This window comes from Toxotes jaculatrix, chromosome 14, assembly GCF_017976425.1.
Source record: "Toxotes jaculatrix isolate fToxJac2 chromosome 14, fToxJac2.pri, whole genome shotgun sequence".
In the NCBI taxonomy this organism is placed as follows: Eukaryota; Metazoa; Chordata; class Actinopteri; family Toxotidae; genus Toxotes; species Toxotes jaculatrix.
Window position 1 is genome coordinate 15257733 of NC_054407.1, and position 22782 is coordinate 15280514.

The window sequence follows — 22782 nt, forward strand, 5'->3', positions numbered from 1 at the left end:
AGGAAAGGAAACAAAAACATATTTCTGCATCAAAACATTTTAAGACTCTTATAATCTTTGCCATTTTCCCTGTTAATCATTGGATAAATTCTGTAGGACTGCAAAAAACAAGTCCCTCTTTGCATAGTCACAGCTGGTAAACACGTAAAGCAATGTTGACTTTGCTTCAGTTTATGTAGTCGTAAGCCAAAAAAGCTAGGAAACATTGCATTAGAACTCAACCTAAAAAATAAAACGAGAATAGAATAAATAACACTCCAGCCATGAAAGGTATTTTTCTGTTCAAGCAATCATCAAAAACTAAAAAACAACATAAACACAGAAATAACAGTGGTTAATACACACAAGATTTCTCAAGATCCCTGTTAACATATCAGCTGGGCCAAGAGAGACCACCTTGGCCCAGCTGATTTGTTAACCACCTCTCCACCTCAAACTGTTTCCATTTCAGTGGCATTATGACTGAGCCTTAAACTGTTTACTCTGCTCGGCTCAACTGTGACAACTCTGAGTTCACTGATGGTATTACTCCTCCTCCATAATCTGAGTGGATACGAGGTTGTTTCCTGTGTCCCTCTCAGAGTATATCCCCAGTTACAGTATATCTTACAGTAAAGGCTACATCTGGGATAGAAAGCTACATGCTGGCATCTACTGTTCATTTTGGGTACATGCAATACAGTCCACTCCACTGTATCTCCAAAAAAAAAAAAAGAAAAAAAAAAAAGCCATTGACGCTTTTTTCCGCTGCGGACAATGACACAAAAAGAACAAACGTACATGTAGTGTTTTAATTATTATGTTCTGTTTCATTGCATTGGCAGTTCTAAGAGAATACATCATAAGAAATTGTGCGTGATGCTTATGGGCAAAAAGTTGTTAAAAAAAACAGATCATGTTAAATATTATATGGTTGATTTCATTTTTTAGACAATTTCCATCTACAGTAATTGAACACATATATTTCTTTGAAAACAAACACTGAAAATGTGTAAAAATGTATCAAGTGTGTCATGAATAATCCATGACATGTAACTTTCCTCATACAAAACAGTCTAAGAGCATGAGAATGAAATAATGCTGATTCAAGATAGGGTTGAAAAGACATTTTCCCTCTCTCCACCTTTTCTGTCCTTGGTCGAAAACAAACTGAGCATTTGGTCAAGGTTGTGTAAACAGTTCTGAAAGGCACAAGATTATGTTATGGTCTGTACATCTGTTCATTTGGTGGTCCATTGGCACAAGGAGTAATATGTTGTTCTGTTCTACAGAAACATTTTAGAGCGCAGTATATCTAAAATATAACAATCCCACCCCAGCATCTAATATGTAAAGAAGAACAGCGATCTCTGAGGACTGAGGAAATGTTTTCCTATGCAAAGATTTACATACATAGTGCATTCCCTTTCTTATATCGAGCTGCATAGTTCCTGCTTAACTCTAAGCAGCAAATATGTAAAACATTCAAAATCTCATTTCCAGTATAGTGAGCTCTATATTCAAGTATTAAAAGATCCATCTTGAAGTCTAGCGAAATGCTAAATTATTTACAGCTCTCCCTCTACCGAGCATTAACAGCTAAACTGATTTTAAGGCAAAGATATGGAAAAAATACTGCGAAACCCCACAGCTTTGGATTGCATTAGACTATAGAACAAGCCACCGACTGCTGTCTATAAAGTCAGTAAATAGCCTCTGACTCATGTCGTGCCAAGGCTGGAGGCAGTGTAGTTCCACATGGACCCTGGAAATGGTACCTGTGCCACATGACACACACAGAAAAACAAGGAGACACTGAAGGTCAGAATTTTAGGTTAACGGGTACAAGGTCACTCTTTGAGTTTGATTGGGCGACTGATTCAAGGTTTACAAGGTTAACACCCCTTGCGTTGGAGTTTTTGAGTGGGCAACTGTTTCAAGGTTGACAAATATTGTGAAGGGGCCAGGGTATTGCCCATGATGCCAGTGGATGGCATTAAATATCAATACACACATGCATTATTATCCACTGCTCTGGTTTCACTTATTATTTAATAATATTTTAATTTTTTCAACATGCATGCAGTTTCTTGGCTGACTTACGTGAAGTATTCAGTTTTTGGTGTTGTTTGTGTGTTGAACTCTGCCACTGGGACGCCTCTGGATGCAACCCGGGGGCCAAACATGGCTGCTGGGTAAACAATTGAAGACGTTCCCACCTATAGGTAAAGCACACACAATGACACCAGCGTCAACGTGAAATCTAAAGTACAGTGTTGCATTTCAGTTCCAGTCCTTGAGAGATTCTGAACAAATATTGTGTTATATAATAATATTACACAAGAGGAGAATGTGACATGTATGTATGCAAAAATGATGATAACTCACCACCAGACAGAGGTCACAGATTTCCATCTCTTTTTCCACTTTGGTCAGGATATGGGAGTCCAGAGTTTCTCCAAAAAACACCACGTTGGGCCTTAGCAGTCCATGGCAGTCACTGTCTTCACACCTTGATACAGCAGCACCAAACAGTCCTTACATAATTAATTGTGTTTACCATAAAAAGCACTTTTCTATTGCTCTTTATAGTTCAAAGTTATAAGTATTTGTGTATAGGGTATAAGGTATATGTGTTCCTTGCATGCACTCTCAGTGTTGCTGTTGACAATATGTGCATTTCAATTTAAACTCAATTCCTCAATGTGCAACTCTTTTTTTTTTTTATAGGAATGCTTGCTAGCAAAAAGTCTGAGAGGAAATTTTAAATATTCATAGCACACCACTGCCCCCAAGTGGAAGCCATGACTTCACTATTGATTTTAACATGAGACTCAAATCCAGGGAGGAACGCCATGTTCCTCCTGGCACAGTTCAATGGTGGGATTTGTCTGATATTATTAAGCTCAGAAAGAAATTACCATACGTGGATGCTACATTTCATATCCCGAATGCAACAGTCACTAAAATGAACTTCAAACAAGGAATGAAAAAGAACCAGGGTGACTTAAGATTTGCAGCATTGCTTTTAACAACTTATATATAAGCCAGTGCAACAGGTGGTGAGGGAGAGCTGGGACAGAACTGATCAGGAAGGAGCAGCAGGTCCAACAGAAGCTCAAAGCAGAGCAGGTGGAGGGTGGGGATGGTGGTTAGTACAACTAATGTCTCACAAGAACATCAAAGTAACTGCACTCAAAATAGTCTTAAGAGTCTAAAGAGTGCAGCCGGTAGCATACAGAGATTCCACAGTTTAAGTACTGAGTTAGCATTTAATGAGATTCATGTTGTTCTTTCCCACCACTATCTTCCTTTTTAACATAACTACATCTGCCCTTTATAAACAGAGAATCGTCTATGTAAAACCTGCACACAAAAAAGAGAGAAGAGAGAGAGAGAGAGAGAGAGAGAGAGAGACAGTGCTGACATGTAGAACACATTTAAGAGGGCACATAAACTGTGTTTTCAGGCCAGTGCGCCTGTTTAATAAAGGAAAAATTCAGGCACAGTTTGCATCTGAGGAGCAACACAGAAAGCTTAGCAAGTCTGACCCTCAACGTTATTAATATAAAGCGACATTAATCCCACCTTGGCAGTTTATCCACTGGAATCTGGGCATCAGCAACATCTGGGTCAGGTGAACTGTGCATCCACAGAAAAAAAAACACAGTGGGCTAAATAGCACTTCATCCAAACAGGGGTCAACCTGAAGAGATCAGGCTACAAATCCTGCATGTTTATCAGTGTGTGTGTATACTCCAGAGGTGCTGGCTCTTACCCTTTGTCCTTTAGGGCAGCACAAATGGGGCTATGCTTGTTCACGGTCACATGTCCACAACTCACACAGCGTGTCTCCATCAGGCTGCCTGCAGTCATGCACAGAAAACACAGCTGGTTTTCATTTAGGCCCACTAGAGTCACAGAAAATGTCTCCCCCTTCAATGACGGTCCTGACTTTTACGTACACTCCAGACTGTAAGTACTGGGACAGTTACACATTTTATTCAAACTGAAATAAAATAATGGAGACTACAATAAGGTGCCAGGACCCTGCTTTCAATTCAGTGGGTTCACATCAACATAGAAAGAACTATGTACAGATGCCTTAATCCAGCCTTAATCCAACAGTTAAGAAACAGAAAAGCCAGACAAAACTGTCTGTTTAAGAATAAAACACTTGAATCAACACTTGAACTGATGTCATCACAGGACACTTTTTTCAGTTAGTCCACTGACCTTAAATTAGTGATTTTGTGGGCTCATGGGATGTTTGTCTGAGAGACCAAAAACTATGAATCACAAAATGTTTCCGCTCACCATGTTCATATTATGATGCTGTCATAGTTTCCAGGAAGCACTGAGAAGCAACTTCAGGATTTCACTTACTTGCTTACTTACATTTTATCAAACATTGTAGAGAATCCTCTGGATTTTTTCTAATTCAAAACTTAAAAAAAAAAAAAAAGTATCTAAAAACTACAATGTGTCAGATTGAAGTTTCACAATTTCAATCTGACACATTGTAGTTTTTAGATTTGGGCCAAGTCTGCCTCATACCATGAATCTTGAGTACGTGTTTGGACCCAGCCTGGCGGTGAAGGTCATCTGTGCACTGGGTGATGACAACCACGGAACGTCCCTGCTTCCTCAGCCGGGCCTCACACTCTGCTATAGCCAGATGGGCAGCACTGGGCTTCTTGTTCAATGCCAGCTCCCTCCTGTAATGGTAGAACTCCCAAACCCGAGAAGGGGTGCGAGAGAAGGCCTCTGGAGTAGCCAGGTCCTGAAGATGCATCGACATATGAATGTTTGAGGTCAAAGCTCAAATTCTAAGAACATAACAATCAAAAGTCTCATTTTCAGAGGCAAGAAGTTTAAGCACCTCAATTAAGAAAGGAGATTATATTTTTTGAATTAAGTAAAACTCTTGAATCTTTCCTAAAGGTAAATCCTGCTGCAGCCCACGACATGAATTCAGATTATGTAACAAACACCATTTCTCTTGCGGTTGTTGCTGCTGAGATAAATCCACTGAGCTGTGATGTAAACATAAAATACACCCACTCCACAGCAACAACTCTGAACCGCAGCTGGAAATCAGACCAAACACAAGACTTTGACCTAAATAAAAAAAACAAAAAATAAATAAATAATATAGTCACATACAAGTATGCCTGTGTGTTGCTTTTTTGTATATAAATTACCTGGGACTGCCACTTCCTCCACTTCTCATTTTCTCCCCTGAAGGTCGGTACTCCACTCTCTGCACTCACACCTGCACCTGTGATGATAACTATGTGCTTGGCTTTGGAAAAGACCGTGCGAAATTCAGACAAATCTGGGAAAATAAAAGGAAAAGCAACCAATAATCAAGTGCTTTATAAGTGTATTGACATTTTAAAAAGGACTTTCTGTGACATAACTATTACTATGAGACAATGCATGAGTCTCAAGTAGATATTAGTTTGAGCAATCAGTCTACTTGTTTGTTAATCCATTGTTTAATACAGAGCTTGTATTGACCTGACCTGAAATAAGCAAACCAACATTATACACTGCATACCTCGAGTACCCTTCATTTTACCTGAGCTGGGTCTTGCTATGTCTATCAAAGGTCCTTTGGTCACATGGGTGGAGCACATCCGAAGACCAAAGGCAAACACAGCTCGACTCTGAAGAAGCATTGTCACCACTGTTTCAAAAGATGAAAAGAGGAAAAACACAAAGGACAACATGAAAAGAAAATCAATTGTTGCACAACTCCAATTGTTTGCAATCAGAGCAATGATACCCTAAAACAACAACTGTGATAGCCTGTATTTTTATCACTGATAAGCAAAGAAATACGTATAAAATAAATTTGAAAACAAAAAAGCAACTGGGCGAACCCCACAAGGCTGAACATACACAAATCTAAATGTGTCAAAACTGGTTTTACAAGCTGCCCGGGCATGTCAAAGAGTTGTACAAATTCTGCATGTTTTCTTAAGGTACAGCGAACTTGCAGTCACTGCATGGGCTGTTGATTATGTTGGAGATAAACAACCAGCCACTTAACGTCCAAAGGGAGAACATTTTTAAAGTACAAGTAGCTCACTTTAGCTGACATGTTGCACAGTTCCTTACAAAGTACTAAAATATACAACGTTAGCATAACACTGTTTGTAACGTCGTGAGCTAAGTTAGCTAAGAACCAAATCTCGCCGTGCTCGATGTCACATAAGCAGGAACTAACGTACGGTCAAACTTTTCTCAAAGTAATTTCAGCAGAAACCAGGACCTTTACGTGCATAATTAAATAAACTTGCCTTACTAACATTATAGTACGTACCACACTCGATGTTATTTCCTTTTTCGAACAAGAAAGCCACGCCGAGTTTGCTTGTTTACCCCTGTGACTGCATTTAACACGAGAGGCCGTAAACGTACCACTCTGTCGTAAAACCTGCTCTGAAAAATGCACACAAACTGCAGTTAGGAGAAAAAAAAGTGCTTCAGAGAGCCGCCTGGTGGTAGACTGTTTGTTGTAAGTGTGATTCATTCAGGATGATTCATTCATTCTCCTCCTCAAGGTAGAGACAAAGCAGCACTCGATGCTTCTCCCAAGACCAATATATGAGAATCTGTTTTTGTTTGTTTATTTGGTTTGTTTATTAAGTTTTTTCATGTTGGGCACTAAAGATCGGATCTGAGTTAAACTGAAAAAGGCAGTAATGAATGAATGAATAAATAAATAAATAGATAAATAAGAAGAAAAATGTCACAGGAAAGAAGAAACTGTACTGATCTGTCTCAAAATCTGCCTCCTCTTTTTGATTTTATGTCCCTTCTTTCTTCTTCGTTCTCACCGCTTGAATTAAGAGTAAAACTATTTGTCTCCATTATTATTTGTTTGCCTATGTTCAAGCTATTTGTTGCCTTTTTTTTCTTACAATTTTTTATTTATTTATTTATTTTTACTAATCATTGATAATCATATGATCATACTCGTTCACATTATTAACTCTGATTCGTTAGGCTATAAACATCATAAACCTTGTACAGCACTGGCAGCACTTAATTATAATCAAGCTAAAAATGTAGCCTAATTTAATATTCTGAATTTGATTGTCGACAAGTAATGTATGGATTTAAAATTACATTTATTTGTTTTATATTTTTCATTTTTATTGTTTGTTACAGCCCACTTTATTCCATATTTTGCCATCTTGATTTTTTTTCCTCACACCGTATCCATGCCATGCTCCACCAACGCCTCTCTCCACTGGCAGTTTTTGGCACAGGCGAACTGGGCAGCTGCCCGGGGCGGCATCACATGGGGGGCAGCGGGCATTGTGGGGGAAACTCACTCTGAGCTGTGTGTTATAAAGAGCGAGTTTCAAATGATGAAATGATGAAAGTGGTCAGGTTTTAGGTTTTGTTTGTTAGTTTTTTTAAAAATAGTGTTATACTTCGATTTCCTTTAGTGTGTTTTCATTTGTGTGATGGATTTGTGCTATTCAGAATATTTATTCTATATTTTTTTAGTATATTATTCTTTTATTTTCTTTATTATTCTAAAGTAATAAAATTATATTGTTTCTATATTATTGTTATTCTCTGCTGTTGTTATGTGTGATTGTGTATATTTTTGCTTTTATATATATAGATTATATTTATTTAATTTCTGATAACTTTAATTTCTAAATATTTTTGGCAATGTTGAAGTTGGAAATTGTTATAATATAAATATTGTTAAAACATGGCTGTTTGTGTTAAATATCTTTTCTTTTTTTTTGGGGGGGGGGGCGCTCGGAGGGGGTGTCGCCCAGGGAGTAATTCAATGTAGAACCGCCACTGCCTCTCTCTCTCTCTCTCTCTCTCTCTCCCTCTCTCTCCCTCTCTCTCTCTCCCTCTCTCTCTCTCTGTAAGTGTATGTGTGTGAATTCCCTCCTCCTCCATCAATAGCTACCTCCCAGTGTGTGAGTGGCCGTGGTTCTGCGTCTGCCCCAGCCGGCCAGCAGTCATTACTGGACACTGGTTCAAATTGATGGCGACCACTCCAGACAGCAGCACAGACCGCAGACCGATAAGGAGACTCCGCTCCAAGAGCGATACCCCATATCTTGTTGAAGCCCGACTCTCCTTCAACCTGCGGACAGGTAGGCGCACATCCATCCATGCTGCCCCCAGATCTTCCTGTTTGATGTTTTGCCAGATGTCGTCATGTGGGTGGACTGAGAGGGGGATTATAGGCTAAGATACGCTCCTGTTTAACACGAATGAAAAATCGCCACTATATCCCTACAGCCCGTTATTCTTGTGGACTTATAGTTTCGCTGTTAGATTTATCCCTCCAAAATTTATTAATGGATGACTGGATATTCTTGTAAAGCGCGGGGGGGGGGGATTGTGAAATGTAATGCAACTTTGGACTAATGCTGGTGGTACTTGACGTTTCAGGCGCAAAAAGGGGTTCAGGCATAAAACATCATGGTTTTTTTTTTTTACAGCTTTATGTTCACGTGTGAATTTGGATTTCGTCAGCGTTTGGTAATTGCTACCACTGTAATTCAATGCAGTTACATAATGTGAGAAGCTTCGACGTGACCTATAGTAGCCCAAGCTTTGGCTTTGGATGTGCTGCACAAAATGGGATGGGATATCCGGTTTGTTCAGCATTATCTGTGTATTTTAATCACCGCATCTTAAACAGTTGCAATAGATACCCGCGCTGATGCTCGTGGTGAATTGTCTCCATCCTTTACAAACCGCGTTGCATCCCCTGTTACCATGGTGACTTGGCATTTTATGCTGACTGAGTCCACTGGATTCAGATCTTTTGCACTACAGTGTAATTAGGAGAAGCCTACACGCTGCATCTACAGTATCAGTCTGTTTCACCCAAAATAGATTCTCACGGAAGTCATGCCAGTCATTTAATAATCTCTAAAGAATCGCTGATGTTTGTAGCCATCACAATCAAAATGTGCTTTTCTCGACTTAGTCTCAGTCACTGGGAGAATTTGAGTGTGCCCACGTGTAATGATTAGAATGACATCAGAAGTCCTACCACTGTTTGTTCCCATGATGCCAATGTTCTGAAATACAGGATACAAGACAGAATAGTCCAAGGAGCTACTGCAACTTTATAGATGTACCCTAGCCCCCAGCATGGCATTTTGCTGGAGTCACACCCATCTATCCACTCAGCAAAATGTGTGGGATAACTACCACGCCTAAAGTCTACTGTAATCTTTGGATGTTGGCCAGTTCAATACAGGATTTTATAGAGCTTGTAGAGCAAGTTTTGGGAGATGGTTTGTTTTCCAGTCTATTTATTTTCGAAGATATCGACGTTTACTGTATTTCATTTTCAGCCTACATCTTACAGTGATAGATAACCATGGTTTTGCTCTGTTGGTTGGTTTTAGAGTTGTTTGTGCATTTATTTTAGAAGAATGCTTATCATTCTGTGGAAAAGTAACCTGTCAGAAACTAAGTATAGTTTCAAACAGTGGTGCATGGTATAAACATCTTGTTCTGTTATAGGGAATGCTTTTTGAATGACATTGGTCTGTGTGTGGTTGTGTATCCCTGGGGCTACAACAAACAATTACTTCATTATGAAATCATATCTGTGTATATAAAAATAATCTGCTGATTATTATTCAGTGACTCAATTAGTCTATTAAATGTCATAAAGTAGTTACAGTGTCCACAATTCCACAAAATCTTGAAATAGTTTGATTTGTCCAACCAGCCGTCACAAATCTGAAAGATATTCAGTTTATGAAGAGATAGTTGGAACCAGTTAATCAGCAAATCATTTCTGTACAAGCAGACTCTATGCCATCTCAAGTTTAGATTGTTACTCCAGTGGCGGGATTGTTACCAGAAGGTCATCAGTTAAATCGAAAAGTGCCCCCTGCTCCAGTGCAGCTTCTCAAGTGCCAAACAATGTGGCTGTTGTATTGACAAGTCCCGGGTGTGCAATGTGAACCTAAGCAGTGCTGGAAAAGAAGGACAGGTGGTCAGTTGTGCTTTCCTGGATGAATGAATCTTAAATTTGAAAAAAAAAAAAACCCTAGCATGTTTATCTCAGATAAGCCCTTGCAGTTCTAGGCATCTCTGCTCATGCCAGTGAGCATTTGGCCTGTGGAGACAAGCTTGTTGTCAATGACAGGACACTGCCGTTTGTCTCAGTGCTCCTTTTTTGTTTCCCTACTCTACAATGAGCTCATACAAAGCATGAGGGTGGTACGGGGGCGATTTGTACAACAGCACTGTTGACTCACTTCCACCTGAAGAAGTGGAGCAGGATTTAGCTTGCTTATTGCCAAGGAAACCAACAGTCTCATGGTTGTGTGCCCAGGTGCTTAATAATGATAAATGGCCAGGGCTGCCAAGGACATGAAACAAGAACTAAGCAATTATCTCTGTGTACTTCCAGGCAAGATAATAGCTTTGCTTTCTCTTTGTCATTTTTTTAATTTTTTTTTTTTTTTTTTGGGGGGGGGGGTCATTATAATGGTTTTACACACAACATATTGGTCTATCATATATTTATGAAAAATTATTATATTAAAGTGTGCAAAGAGTGACACTGGGGGGAGGTGATGGCTTTTGAGTTGACAAATTTATTTTAGAGCCACTGGAAATGTTATGGCTGTATCCATATTTCCATCAATGAACTGCTACTACACAGAGAGCATAAAATCCACTTTTATATCCAACACAGTCACGTTACAATAAAGGCGCTGCGAGTCTGGCATCTGCTTCTCAGACACTGAGTTGTGTAATTCGTATTGATGTGCGGTGAGGTTGTCAGAGCGAAAGAATTGGAGATGAGCTAAGGGTTCACAGCCAACTCAATTGTTCTGTGTTTAAACAGTTGATATTTTGCTTTATTCCCTGACGCTGATTAGCTCACACATGGATCAGTTACCTCTATGGGGATTCAGTCTCTGCTGCAAGTTTGACTTTTGCAAAAACAAGGCTGTAGCATACAAATGACAAATACCCTGTGGGCCTCTAATGGAATCAGAGAGCATGGATGAAACATTGCTTTATTGCATTGGCCTGTTTAGCGTCTGCACTAATCTAATTCTCTCCACAGTTAAATGTCCCTGCACACAGTCACAAAGATATAATGATATAATGGCATCAGTTACTGTGCAGCTATCAACGATCGTGTCACCTGTCAAAAAACATTAAAGGGTGGAGGTGTAGATGGATGGTTGACCTACTTCAGAGGTTTGATTTCAGTCATTACTGCCTGTTATGAAGCTTCTCATTGTCAGCTCAGCCTCACATATACACACAAAGTTGCACACAGAGAAGCACAGTCATCTGGACTAGCAGCTGAGAGATTACAGTGTTTGTGGAACTAGAATCATTACTGTTTACCCAAGGATTGTGTCTATGGGTTTTTAGTCAAAAGGCAGAGATATGTGTGCATGTTTGCATGCACCAAGTGTGCATGCATATCGGTCCCCTTGTTAGTGTGCTGTGTATGTGCTGCCTGCTGACACAGCATCCGTCTCACTGGAAGAGGTTGTCTGCTTGTTTTTATTTTCTCATCATTCAGCAGCTCAACTACAGCCCCATCTGCTTTCTGTCTGCACACTCATGCTACACAAAAGAAAGTCTCCCAATTACAGGAACTAACAGTTTCCACTAATATCCCTCTGCTTAAGAGATCAGACACTTTGAGTTTTATAACATGTTTGCTCACATGATCAAGTTAACCTTTTTACTCTGTTGCTCCATCCCTTCGTTCTCTCCAATCAACTCCTTTTTGGTAATACTCCTTTGTTCTTAACGCTGTGTGAAATGAATGGATGTCCATATCATCTTTGTCAGATGAGTTCAGTTTATAATGTAAGAGACTGGTGCAATAATAATTTTACAATGTAATAGTCATTCATATATTTATATTGTGATTTAAACATTTTAAGCGAAAAGAGTTTAGCTTTCCTTTTTTGCTTTTTTCATTGTAGTAAAATGAGGGTGGGAAATCTAGATAAGCTCTGTTTACTTTTAATAAAATCTCAAGACTTTCTGGAAATAGAATTTGCTTTTAGCCATGCCATAATCTGGGCAGGGCTCATGAATACAATGTTTATCAATCATGCAGCATATTGGAATGGCACTAGTAAGTCATTCTGTTATTTATTCCTATGCACCTTGCAGCCAAGACACACAGGTCAGCTTGTCCTCACAGGCTCAGGGTCTTCTCTGGTCTGCTCCAGCATATGTAGCATTAATCACAGCACGCCTACTGTACAGATGTTAATTGGGCTGAACAGCTGGATGCCGTGTGCTATGTAAAAGTGTGTGGATGCGGATGGCTAGAGTTCCCACCATTATACCTGGCCTGAATGCAGATAAACAAAGCTGAAGCCCAGACTTGGCTGCATTGCAGTTGTGGGGGGATAGGCAATTCAGGTACTTCCCATAGCTTTTGTGCAAGTGTGTATTTGCATCTTCATCCATATATATAACATTCATACAGACTTTGTCTACAAATTTAGATGTGAGCGCACATGTAAATGTGCAGAGAAATGTAAGCTTGAACACATAGCATTTGGACACATACATGTATTCTCTATTTCACAAATCAATGCTCAAAACCAGGCTCAGTGCTGCAGCTACATTACGCTAAAAAAAGCTAAACTCAACTCATTCACCACCCACCACTCCCTGCTTTTCTCTCCCTTTGCTGCTTTTTGTTGCAATCCATGTACAGTGAGAACTGCTGCCCGAAAGAGTACAATCAATACACACCAGATGCATGGTGGGACAGGACAAATTTCTGCTGCAGAGCTTGATGTGCCAGCTTAGTTCACCTGAGGATTTATAGTATGTTAGAGAAACACTTCACACAGCTGCTGGCTGGGATGCAGCCTCTCCAACAGGACTTGTATGCAGATCTTTTTTTGTGTTGTGTTTCACTGTTCTGCTGATAATTTAAATGGTTTGCACATTCACTCTCACTGAATGAAGTCTATTCAGGTTATCCAGTTTCTGTTGGAATTCAAAAGACAGCTAAAGGTGACTGCAAGGTCAAGAACAAGAAGAATTTGTAATCACCAGTCTGAACTTGTCAGTCCTTGCTTCAAAGGGAAAGGGAATTTCAGATTAACTAGTTGGGCTCAAGCCAGCACAGAGTCTCTTGCATTTGTAATGTTTTTAGCTGTTTGTGGCAACACTAGAGGCTATTAGTAAAAGTGTTTAACAAAGTGGTGATAATTAGTGGCAAGAGATTTGTATCACCTCTCTGTCTCTATCAGTCCCAATCTATGTCTCTCTTATAGATCCCACCCCCCACCTGCCAAACACATGCACATGGCTGACATTGCAGGCCATCGCATGATGAACTAACAGCCCTGCATCTCAAAAAAACAAGCATCAGCATCCATCTTCCCCACATGGTTGCACACAGGCCTTCTTGTGCTGAAGCATCCCAGGTCTGAATAAAACATGAGTAGGAAAATCAGAGCAGAAATAGCAATGCTATATCCAGGACTCTATTACTGGATGCTCCTGCTGCATAAAAATTCAATCAACCATTGGTGTCACCTGGCCGGAACACCTGCCACCCTCAGTAGCAAGATGGTTTAAAGAAAAAGATAGGCAGGTGTCTTCAGTGAGAGTCTGCAGGGAGCTGCATCTTCCCAGAATCTCTCTCTCTATCTGTTTTCTTTTCAACTCTCTCTCTCTCTATGCCACACTTGGAAGTGTGGGAAAGGCTCCTGGCTGTGATGTGCTTGCCACACGCCAGCAGAGAAATAACGCCTTTTTCAAAAGCCTCCCAAGCCGTGGAAAGCTGCATGATGATGTGCTTATGGGTCATATTTATAGTAAGTGTGGCAGCACATTTGGGCAGAAAGGGGTAAAGATACCACTGCAATCTGAAAGGCAGCTTTGCCAAGGACCAATTATGCTGGAGGAGGGAGCTCCGCCTGAATCACTGTTACTCTCTAATGCTGGTTTTACTGAATTAAAAGCAACATGAAATGTATTCTGTTGGGTACAAGGAAATGAAACAACATAGGCAGTATTCAGTCTGTTGCCTAAAGGATGGGTGGGGATATTCCTGATATCTACAATAAGAATTAACATGTATATTCTCAGCAGATAATGTCTCGCAGTTGGGGGGCATCCATTAAGTGGATATGTTGAATGGCATTTGTTGCTTCACCAGCGCAGCTCCCGTAGTGCACCAGCTTTTTAGGGCATTTCTGCTGAGTAAGAGACTTTACAGACTCAGAATCTCTTCAACACTGCTGCAAACCTGGGATTCAGTTCAATCAAAGCTGCATTGCACCACTCAGCAGTACTTCAAAATTGTACCCTATTTCTAATGATCAAAGTCAGGACATATTTTGGCTTTTACACTTCTAAACATGGTCAAGATTTTTAGCATTTTAGTGGGGTAGAAAAAAAAAATCTGTGTTTGTTGATCCTCAGGCTCCGAGGGATTCTCAAATGCTACTTCTATTTTGAAAAACATTACCTTTTGGTATTTATAGAACACAAAAATGTCAGTCATAGTTCAGTATTACTGTGTTGTCATACCAAATGTCTCCCTTTTCATTTTGCTATCAGTCAATAAAGAGTGGAGATTACGTCGTAGCACAAACTCATATGAAAATTTTAGAGTGAAGTTCTTCAAATGAAATAGAGATGTTCTGTGTGAGCTCTTCGCAGAATATTATGATAAATTATGCCTGCACTTTTCAGACAGTTATGTAAGCCTGAGTAAAGACAGACTAATAGCCTACGGGATAAACGGCTGGGATCTGAAGAAGCAGAATCATTTCGTGAAACTAAGTGATTGAACCAAGGAGACTTTATGCCCCTATTCTTTCTCAAGCACATCTTAGAGATCGAGTGAAGAATTGATTTTGTAATCACCTCATGTAATAACTGCAGTGACATAAGGTTAACTTTGCATGTTGTAAATTTAAAATTATAATGAAAGAAAACTTTGTCAGAAAGTGGAAAAAAAAATTAAAACATTACCAGTGTCTACTTAAAGATATATTAAATAAAGTATGAAACCTCTAGTGGTAAAGTCTGTAAATATACATCACTAGAGGGTACAGCCAAGCTACATTATATATATTGTGGTTGTTTTGCGGTGTAGGTAAGATATTCTGAATTGTGCTTTTAAAAGCAGACGGCCATGTTTGAAAATGTTAAAAATGGCTATGAATGGCAGGTAGCATGCTGCTACCTGCCATGCTGAGAATAAATGAATAGACGCAATGCATAGACTGCATAAATTTCCAAAGGGATTGTCTCATTGTTCACAAACAAAAACAGTAATCCAAATAATCCATAAAATCCCATAATCACATCAAAACTCTGCACATTTGGGATTTAAAACTGAAAAAAAAAAAATCATCTCTTCATCAAATGTTTTACTTTGTCATGGAAAGTTGCTTTTATGAGTCTTTCTAAAAAGCAGGAAGAGGATAAATGAGGTCTGGTCTGGTTTCTGGTGGTTGGGGTCAATGAGTGAATGCAGTCGCATCAGGAGCCATGGCTGAATCAATTCCAGAAGGCGTTATAGATTTAAAATGACTCATACTGCACGGATCACGGTCTACAGGGAATTATTCCGTAGTGGCACCTGCAATTCTGACAGCAGTCATAGCTCATCAGTAACTAGGAAAAACCTTTGATGTGACATGTTATATAACGCTGAGCTACCTGTGCCTGAGACCAGGAGATATACGTCTTAACTTCAGCAGAACCAGAAGAGGCCAGAGGAGACCTAAGCTCTTTAGTTGATAGTCCACTCCACACTGTGGTGTTCATCAAAAGCAAGCAGGACAGATGGACGTTTCAGTCACAGGAAAATCAGAGTGTCTCTGCAGACAGAACATCCCAGAGGAGTGGCGTATTGCACAAGGGTTACCATTAAGTGTTGCAGAGCTTACTGGAGATTGCTTTCATTTTGTGGGATTTCTTCTTTTTCGACATCCATTTGCTTGCTGTCAAATAGTTTGATTTTGTGAACATATAACCAAACCTTATTACCTCAAAATAGCATTTTTAGAGCACATTTTGTCCACAGCCCTAGTATACCATGTTCGCCCCTTCACTTATTGCACCTTTCTTTAAACAGGAAGTCTAACACAAATGTCCTTGCATCCTTGCTGAGTGGTTATTACAGAGATGTTCACTTCCCCCCAAAAAAGCTGCCATCTGTCACCCTCTATCACCTTGCCTGCAACGCTGTTTCTTAATTAGCAGACAAAGTGGAAAAACAGATAAAATGGAAAATCCCAAAGTGAGGGTTTCTCTGTGCTCTGCAGAGACCAAATAAAAAGGGACAGGGACAAAATAGGCCTAATGATTAAGACATGATGAAAGATTTTGCATTTATGACATATAATTGTAGATGTATCCTCTCAAATGTAAAGAAGATTAGTCATACGTAACAAGTTTTAATACCAAAATGTTTTGGTGTCCGAAAGTCATTTTAATCTTTGACAGCTGTACATGCTTTCATAGAAATCTGTTGCCTGTCTTAATTTCATGGGAGGTGGTCTGCAAAATTAAGAATTAATCAACTTACCTATACAGTGCATAAAATACAGTCAGACTGGCTGATGAAATTGAGGCAGTCTGTGGAGCACCGCTGCTCTCTGGTGGTGCTCTGCTCTTTCTGCAGCTGCAGGCCACTGCACAAGGTTAAATGCTTATACACAGGTTGGTGCTGAAATTATGTTTTCGACAATCGATTCGTTGATAATCGATTAGAAAAATAATCAGAATTTAATCATTGATCAACCACTTATTTGTCAAGCAAAAATGATATTTAAATTGACAAGACAAGCCATATTAAGATGTCATCTACAGTTTTAGGAAGATTTTGATGACAGTTGTTCACAACTTTCTGGTGTTTTATGGAATAAATGGTCAATAATCTATGTGATATATACCTGTATATATCACATAGATTATTGACTATATATATACACACACACACACACAAGGTAGGAACATAGCGCTCTAAAAAGGGTCATTCTGCACTTTGCAATCAGTATCTCTATTTCTACTTGCAGGACTTTTTACATTGATATTCATTTTATGAAGATCTAAAGAATGAAGAGAAGCAAATCCTTACATTTGACATAGTGTGCATCCTTTTTTTTCTTGAAAAAGTACACTGATTAATCATTTCTCAAAATAGTTGCCTGTTATTTTTTTCTGTTGACTAATCATTTTGGCTCATGATCAAAGCCCTGTTCAAAGTTTAAAAAGAAAAGCACTCATTTTCTTTCTTGTTCTGGTGCCTGGTTTATTTAAGCATGTCCCAACAGATGATTCATCATTATATAGCCCAATGAGTGTCTGTTTGACCTTTGATTCATCCGAACTCCCAAGTCACCCAAGTCAGGATATTTCAGAAAAGACTCTGCTTTGATCCAGTATGTTCAGCAAGGCCATTTTTATTCTGGGAGAATGAAACTCATTCACAATATCAGACAAAGTGTTGTGGTTTATTTACAAATCTGTAGCTTCATTATAAAAGTCATCGTACATGTACGGCATTGAGATATGTATGTATGAACAGTTTTAATAAAGTACAGGTCCAGCAAAGAGCATGAAGTTACAGACACGTCTTCTCTCTGTGCTCCCTAAGCCGGGTTTTTCTTGTAAATGTTTTGCCACACTTTGGACACGCGAATGGCCGTTCCCCTGTATGAATCATCATGTGTTTTTTCAGCTCATTGTTTAATCTGAAGGCCTTGCTGCAAACCTCACACACAAAGGGCCGCAACCTAATGTGCTTGTCTCTGCGGTGAGCCATCAAATGCGATCCCCTCTTGTAACACACACCACAGTCTTCGCACTTGAACGGCCTCTCCTCCGTATGTTGAATCATGTGAAGCTTGAGCTGAGCGGCACTCGGCCAGCCTTTCCCGCATGTGTCACAGAGGTACGGCTCTTGCCCCGTGTGTTTATACAGATGCCATTTAAGGTATGTTTTTTGATAGAATTTCTTTCCGCACACTGGGCATGGGTAGCCGCCTGTGTGCCTCACCATGTGCGCTCTCAGGCAGTCTTTTGTACTGAACTGTTTGCCACAGTAGGAACAAACACTAGGCTGTCGTTCTCTATGCTTGCTCTGGTGCAGAATCAGATACGCGAGAGATTTGAAGCTTTTCCCACATGTTTCACAAATGCGTGGCGTTACACTTGCAGTATGAACTTTTTCATGATCATTCAGCAGTCCCGGCTTTGTGTAGCATTTCTTGCAGGCAGCGCACTGGTACAGTTTTTTGTTCTGCTGATGTCGAACCAATTCACACAGCCTCACAAAAGTTCTCTTACACAATGGACAAGGGTATGAGCCTCTGATCTTATGCGACTTGGAATAATGTCGTTTCAAGAGGACAATTTCTGAAAAGTTCTTCTCACACATGGTGCACCTGATGGTGCAAGACTTAGTCGCACAGGGGGAGTCGTCTGCACGGTCTGTAGAGTTCTGAGGTTTTTCAGTTTTACTTTCCTTTGTTTCAGAACTTGTCTTGGCACATCTCTCATTGTCAACCAACTGGAAATCACATGCACTGATAACAAAATGGTTAGCGTTTGCTCGCTTTTTCCTTCGAGGACTTCTTTTAGAACATTTACTCTGGTGCTTCTCAAAACTCTTGTAATAAGAAAAACCCTGGCCGCAGTCCTGACATGTCAGAGGCGATTTACAAGCCTGCTTTGCCTGCGTGCCAGCAGGTACATCTGTGATTGAAACTGGAGTGCTCTCCTGATTCATTTTCTTTGCAGTGCTTGAAGAATTCTCCTGTGAGAACTCATTCTTTGCTTGTGGGTGTTGGTTTGAAACCCCACATTTACCATCCTTGTGTGTCTCGCAGTCTTCGTAGTTGTCAAATTCTTTACCACAATAAGAACAAAGATAAGGACTCGGTTCAATGTGGCATCTCATGTGTCCTGTCAAGTCAACAGAACGAGTAAATATTTTTCCACATGTGGAGCATTTTTTGACACGGCTGCTTCTTTTACACGAGTCAGAAGACACTGATTCCTGAGGTGGATCAGATTCAGTTTCACCCAGCAAAGCCAATTTGGCCTTATCAACAGGGTCTGATTTGGACTGATGTGCCAAGCTTGTAGGAGACTGTTGTTTACTACTGACCACACAAATCCTCTGGTGTTTGTCAAAATTTTTTGGGTAAGTGAAAACCTTTCCGCAAGCACGACAAACAAGACTGCAGTCGTCATTAGACTCCTCAAAGTTTGGAAGACTACTCAAATTTGATGGGTCACGTGCTGTTAACGGAAGCTCATTCTCACTTCTACGGGCATTAATCTTAGGTTTAGGATGCAAATTAATCTTTTCAAAAAATCTACTTCGGCTGGCAGAATCTGACCGACCCAGCCTGTTCATCAAACAACCACTCTGAGTGATCCTGTGCCTTTTTAGTTTGCTGATGGAACTAAAGCCCTGACCACAAACAAGACACTTGAAAGTTTTTGAGGATGTCCTATTGTGAGTTTTTAAATGGTGAAACCATTTTTTGTTCATGTTGCCATCATCATTGGACTCGATCTCATCAAAAGGTTCAAGTATTACTTCAACAGAGGCTCCTTGGTCTTCAGTCAGATCTTCAGCATGCTGCTGTCCATTTCTTTCCACATTCCTTGTCACTTCTGGGTTAATCTCCTCAAAGTTTTCTTCTTGATCTTTTTTAGTCTCAATCCCAAGTGAGTTGTCTCTGTGCCAGTCCTCCTCACTCATACACAAGGATCCAGATTTGACAACTTTGCCTCCTTCATCATTATTGACCTTTGGCAGATAATAGGAGAGGCTGGAAAGGATGCAGTCATCACCAGAGGAAGACAGAGCTAGGAAAAAAACCATAACAAACAAAACAGGAAATGTTAATTAATAGATTACACAGAAGACAAGTGGGATTTGAGTGAAAGTCCCTCAAAGAACTACCTTGTGCAGCTTCATGCCCATGATGTTTGTGGTGCTGAATAAGTGTATTCAGGGGCTCAGGTTGATTCATGAAGTCTACACACTCTTTCAAGACAGAAGGGGAGAGACTGAGCCAAAGTGAAGTCTAGGAAAGAAACAAAACAGATAAACATAACAGATAAACAAAATAATAGATTATGTTAAATATCAATGAAAACTGTACCCGTGCATTTCAGGTGTTATTATTAATTTCCTTGTTATTGCATGACTGTCCCTAAATCTGCCTTTAGTACGTTTACATCACTTATTGCTTTTCTATATTTAGCAGAACAACAACATCATAAACATGGATGTGAACAATACAGGGCTTATAATAATCAGTAATGCAAATGTTATATGTTATATGCTTATATGCATTCGACAAGTGTGTTAGACCCCAGGAATATATACAGTGAAATGTGTTTTGGTAAGAAATGCTGAATGTAAACATAACTTCTGTTTACAAAAAAAAAAAAACCTCCAACAATAGTTGTTATCTATAATATTTGTTCCACTGTATTTGTCCCGGGATTATTGTATGTCAGGTACCCACTTGTTCAAGGTTTGGAACAGGCAGCAGCTGCTGAAGATTGAAGAGAAATTTTCTCATCAGAGCCTCCAGGGCTGAGTCATATTTGGGGCCAAACACTGTTGGGAAGATTTTCTAAAGAATAGAGACAAAAGTATTAATTACATTTCCAAAAAATACTAGCATTTGATGCCATTACCCATTATGCAAAAACTGAGTCAAATTGCATGTAACAACTGAGCAATTTACTTTTTAAACTTACAGCATCCACTAACATCCAGCCAACTCACCTGATAAAAGATATCCCTCTGGCATTGATCACCCACTAGTGTGTGAACAAGCTTCAGGAAGTTTGTCACTGATGATTTTACTTCAGTGCTGGAAGTCTTAAAAAAAAAAAAGAACGAAAAAACTTCACATAAACACATAAGTAAATTCAAATGAAACAAAGAGTGGTGGAGATTTAACGAGAGCACCCACCTCTTTATCCTGTTGTGCCATGTAGGTGTTTATTCTGCTCAGATGAAGTTGGATGGCCTGTGGGCTGGCAGAATCATCACTGCGGCAACACTCTAGCACCACCTGTTGGTATATCAAGAGATAAACAACACAGTAGAGGCTTTATTTTTTCAACAAAGTCTCAGGAGGAGGCGTGGCCCTGAGAAGCACAGGCCATAGGCTGAAAATGATCATTAATAGTACAATATATGAGAAATGGATATATGTGCAGATCACAACCCTGTGCATGATGAGGTCAAGGGTTAGATGTTTACACTGTCCTCACCTGGGAATTTGGTTTAATTTAAGCAAATTTGACTGCCTTTACAGTCAACTGGAGTGTAAGCACAATAAGTTAAGTTACTCGGTTTTGTGTTGAATAATGCAGATGTCATAATGTAGAATACACCCATTTGACTTAATCTAATGAATGCATCTGTCATTTGTTTTCCCTCAGACTGCATAAACTAACCTGCAGTGTTACTGTTCATGCTTTCCACTGACTAATGCATTCTGACACTGCACACATACAGAAGAACTCCATGACAAGAACATGCACTATATCAAGTTTGGCCAGAAATGTACTGTCTCTACCAGATCCAGAGCTGCAATTTTGAAGATGAACTTGAAATCAGTTGTCTTGGAGGGGACTGAGGAAAAGGGAATTTCTCCATAGATTTATATACAAGTCTATATCATTGGGGCTATTTAGTTTTGACATATCAAACTATTAGACAAGAAGTGGTGGAAGTATTATCAGCAAAATGTAAAAAGTAATGGTATGCCTTATTTAGTATTTGGTTTCTTTGACAGAACAATGGCTTTTGCCCTTTTATGTGTTTTGTCAGTTTTTATTGTTTGTGTTTTTATTGTTTAAAAAAAAGTTCAAAAATAAAATATTCTAATAACAAGAAATCTTATTCTGCAGATTAACAATAGTGTACAGCATGTGAGGTGGAGTAAAGTGGAAGTGCACTAAATACTGCAACATATCTAGCAGGTCTTTTCTTACCCTTGCACGTAGGCCTATAACTAGTTGGACTCTCTCTGTGTAAGTGAGCAGATCAGGGACTGTTTCCAACACTGAGGTAATGAACTCCTCCAGCAGACCATAGTACATCACAGCACCCTGCTTCACTATCTCCCACAGAGCTGCAGACACAAGCTGCACAGGAGGGACGATAAGACGGAGAGAGGAGAGGGGAAGTGAACCTGGGGAAACAAATGTCGAAACTGTAAAGAGTTACTGTAAAGAAACAACAATGTTATTGCCGCTAGAATGGAAATTAAAGACACGTTTATTGCGGTGGTACAATATTTCGCAGCATTTCCGTTAACATTAGCCGTTAAGTTGCCATAAACATTGCTTGCAAAGGCTACGTTTTATCAACCGTTAGGGCAAAAGCGGACTGAATGGGGGGTAACGTATAGCTGAGTGTTATACACTCACCATGGTCCATTAATATCTTGCTCATTATGAAGTTATAGACATCATAACTTTAGCTATGGCGGTGGCTGTTTGCTAACATCGCAGCCACACGAGAAAGGCTGACGGTGGAACATGGAAGCCACGTCCAACACATCCGACTTCTCTTTGGGAAATGTACGCATTACGTCGTTACGTACAAACGTGCAAAGGAAGAGGGTCATTTCAGCATTATTTATTTATTATTATTATTATTTTTCAAATAACATACACTTATCAGGATGATACTCCCGGCATTTAGAGAGCGCACAAAGCACTGTTAATATTGCACATTCAGTTTTATGACTGTTTATCATTTGTCAGCGT

General features: G+C 39.7%; 2 protein-coding genes across 5 annotated transcripts; both read right to left on the reverse strand.

Annotated features, from left to right (window-relative positions):
- Positions 1-777: 777 nt before the first annotated feature.
- On the reverse strand, positions 778-6421 carry LOC121193711 (NAD-dependent protein deacylase sirtuin-5, mitochondrial-like). Of its 2 annotated transcripts, none has more exons than XM_041056157.1 (9): positions 6311-6421; positions 5564-5671; positions 5184-5317; positions 4537-4762; positions 3758-3845; positions 3568-3621; positions 2368-2491; positions 2083-2198; positions 778-1757 (listed from the first exon to the last, which is right to left on the reverse strand). In XM_041056157.1, the coding sequence occupies exons 2-9, from the start codon at positions 5661-5663 to the stop codon at positions 1682-1684; spliced, it is 918 nt and encodes a 305-aa protein (XP_040912091.1). In that variant the 5' UTR covers positions 5664-5671; positions 6311-6421; the 3' UTR covers positions 778-1681. The 2 variants fall into 2 exon arrangements, with proteins under 2 accessions (XP_040912091.1, XP_040912090.1); XM_041056156.1 differs by having other exon boundaries at positions 5543-5671.
- A 10988-nt stretch (positions 6422-17409) lies between these two features.
- Positions 17410-22569, reverse strand: LOC121193636 (zinc finger protein 665-like). 3 transcript variants are annotated; one of them, XM_041056036.1, is made up of 7 exons: positions 22441-22569; positions 22003-22202; positions 20973-21074; positions 20783-20878; positions 20517-20627; positions 19946-20069; positions 17410-19848 (listed from the first exon to the last, which is right to left on the reverse strand). In XM_041056036.1, the coding sequence occupies exons 1-7, from the start codon at positions 22463-22465 to the stop codon at positions 17591-17593; spliced, it is 2916 nt and encodes a 971-aa protein (XP_040911970.1). In that variant the 5' UTR covers positions 22466-22569; the 3' UTR covers positions 17410-17590. The 3 variants fall into 3 exon arrangements, with proteins under 3 accessions (XP_040911970.1, XP_040911969.1, XP_040911972.1); XM_041056035.1 differs by having other exon boundaries at positions 22003-22223; positions 22441-22567; XM_041056038.1 differs by having other exon boundaries at positions 22003-22155; positions 22441-22555.
- Positions 22570-22782: the final 213 nt, after the last annotated feature.

Bases quoted from the DNA above. Each gene is read 5' to 3' on its own strand.
- LOC121193711 (XM_041056156.1), bottom strand. From the start codon at position 5,663: ATGCTTCTTCAGAGTCGAGCTGTGTTTGCCTTTGGTCTTCGGATGTGC. The intron at 5,318-5,542 runs GTATGCAGTGTA...TTATTTTCCCAG, and splicing joins TAAAATGAAGGGTACTCGAG to ATTTGTCTGAATTTCGCACG. The intron at 2,199-2,367 runs GTGAGTTATCAT...CTTTACCTATAG, and splicing joins TCTGTGACCTCTGTCTGGTG to GTGGGAACGTCTTCAATTGT.
- LOC121193636 (XM_041056035.1), bottom strand. From the start codon at position 22,465: ATGAGCAAGATATTAATGGACCATG. The intron at 20,879-20,972 runs GTGGGTGCTCTC...TTTTTTTTTAAG, and splicing joins TGGCACAACAGGATAAAGAG to ACTTCCAGCACTGAAGTAAA. The intron at 20,628-20,782 runs GTGAGTTGGCTG...TCTATTCTTTAG, and splicing joins AGAGGGATATCTTTTATCAG to AAAATCTTCCCAACAGTGTT.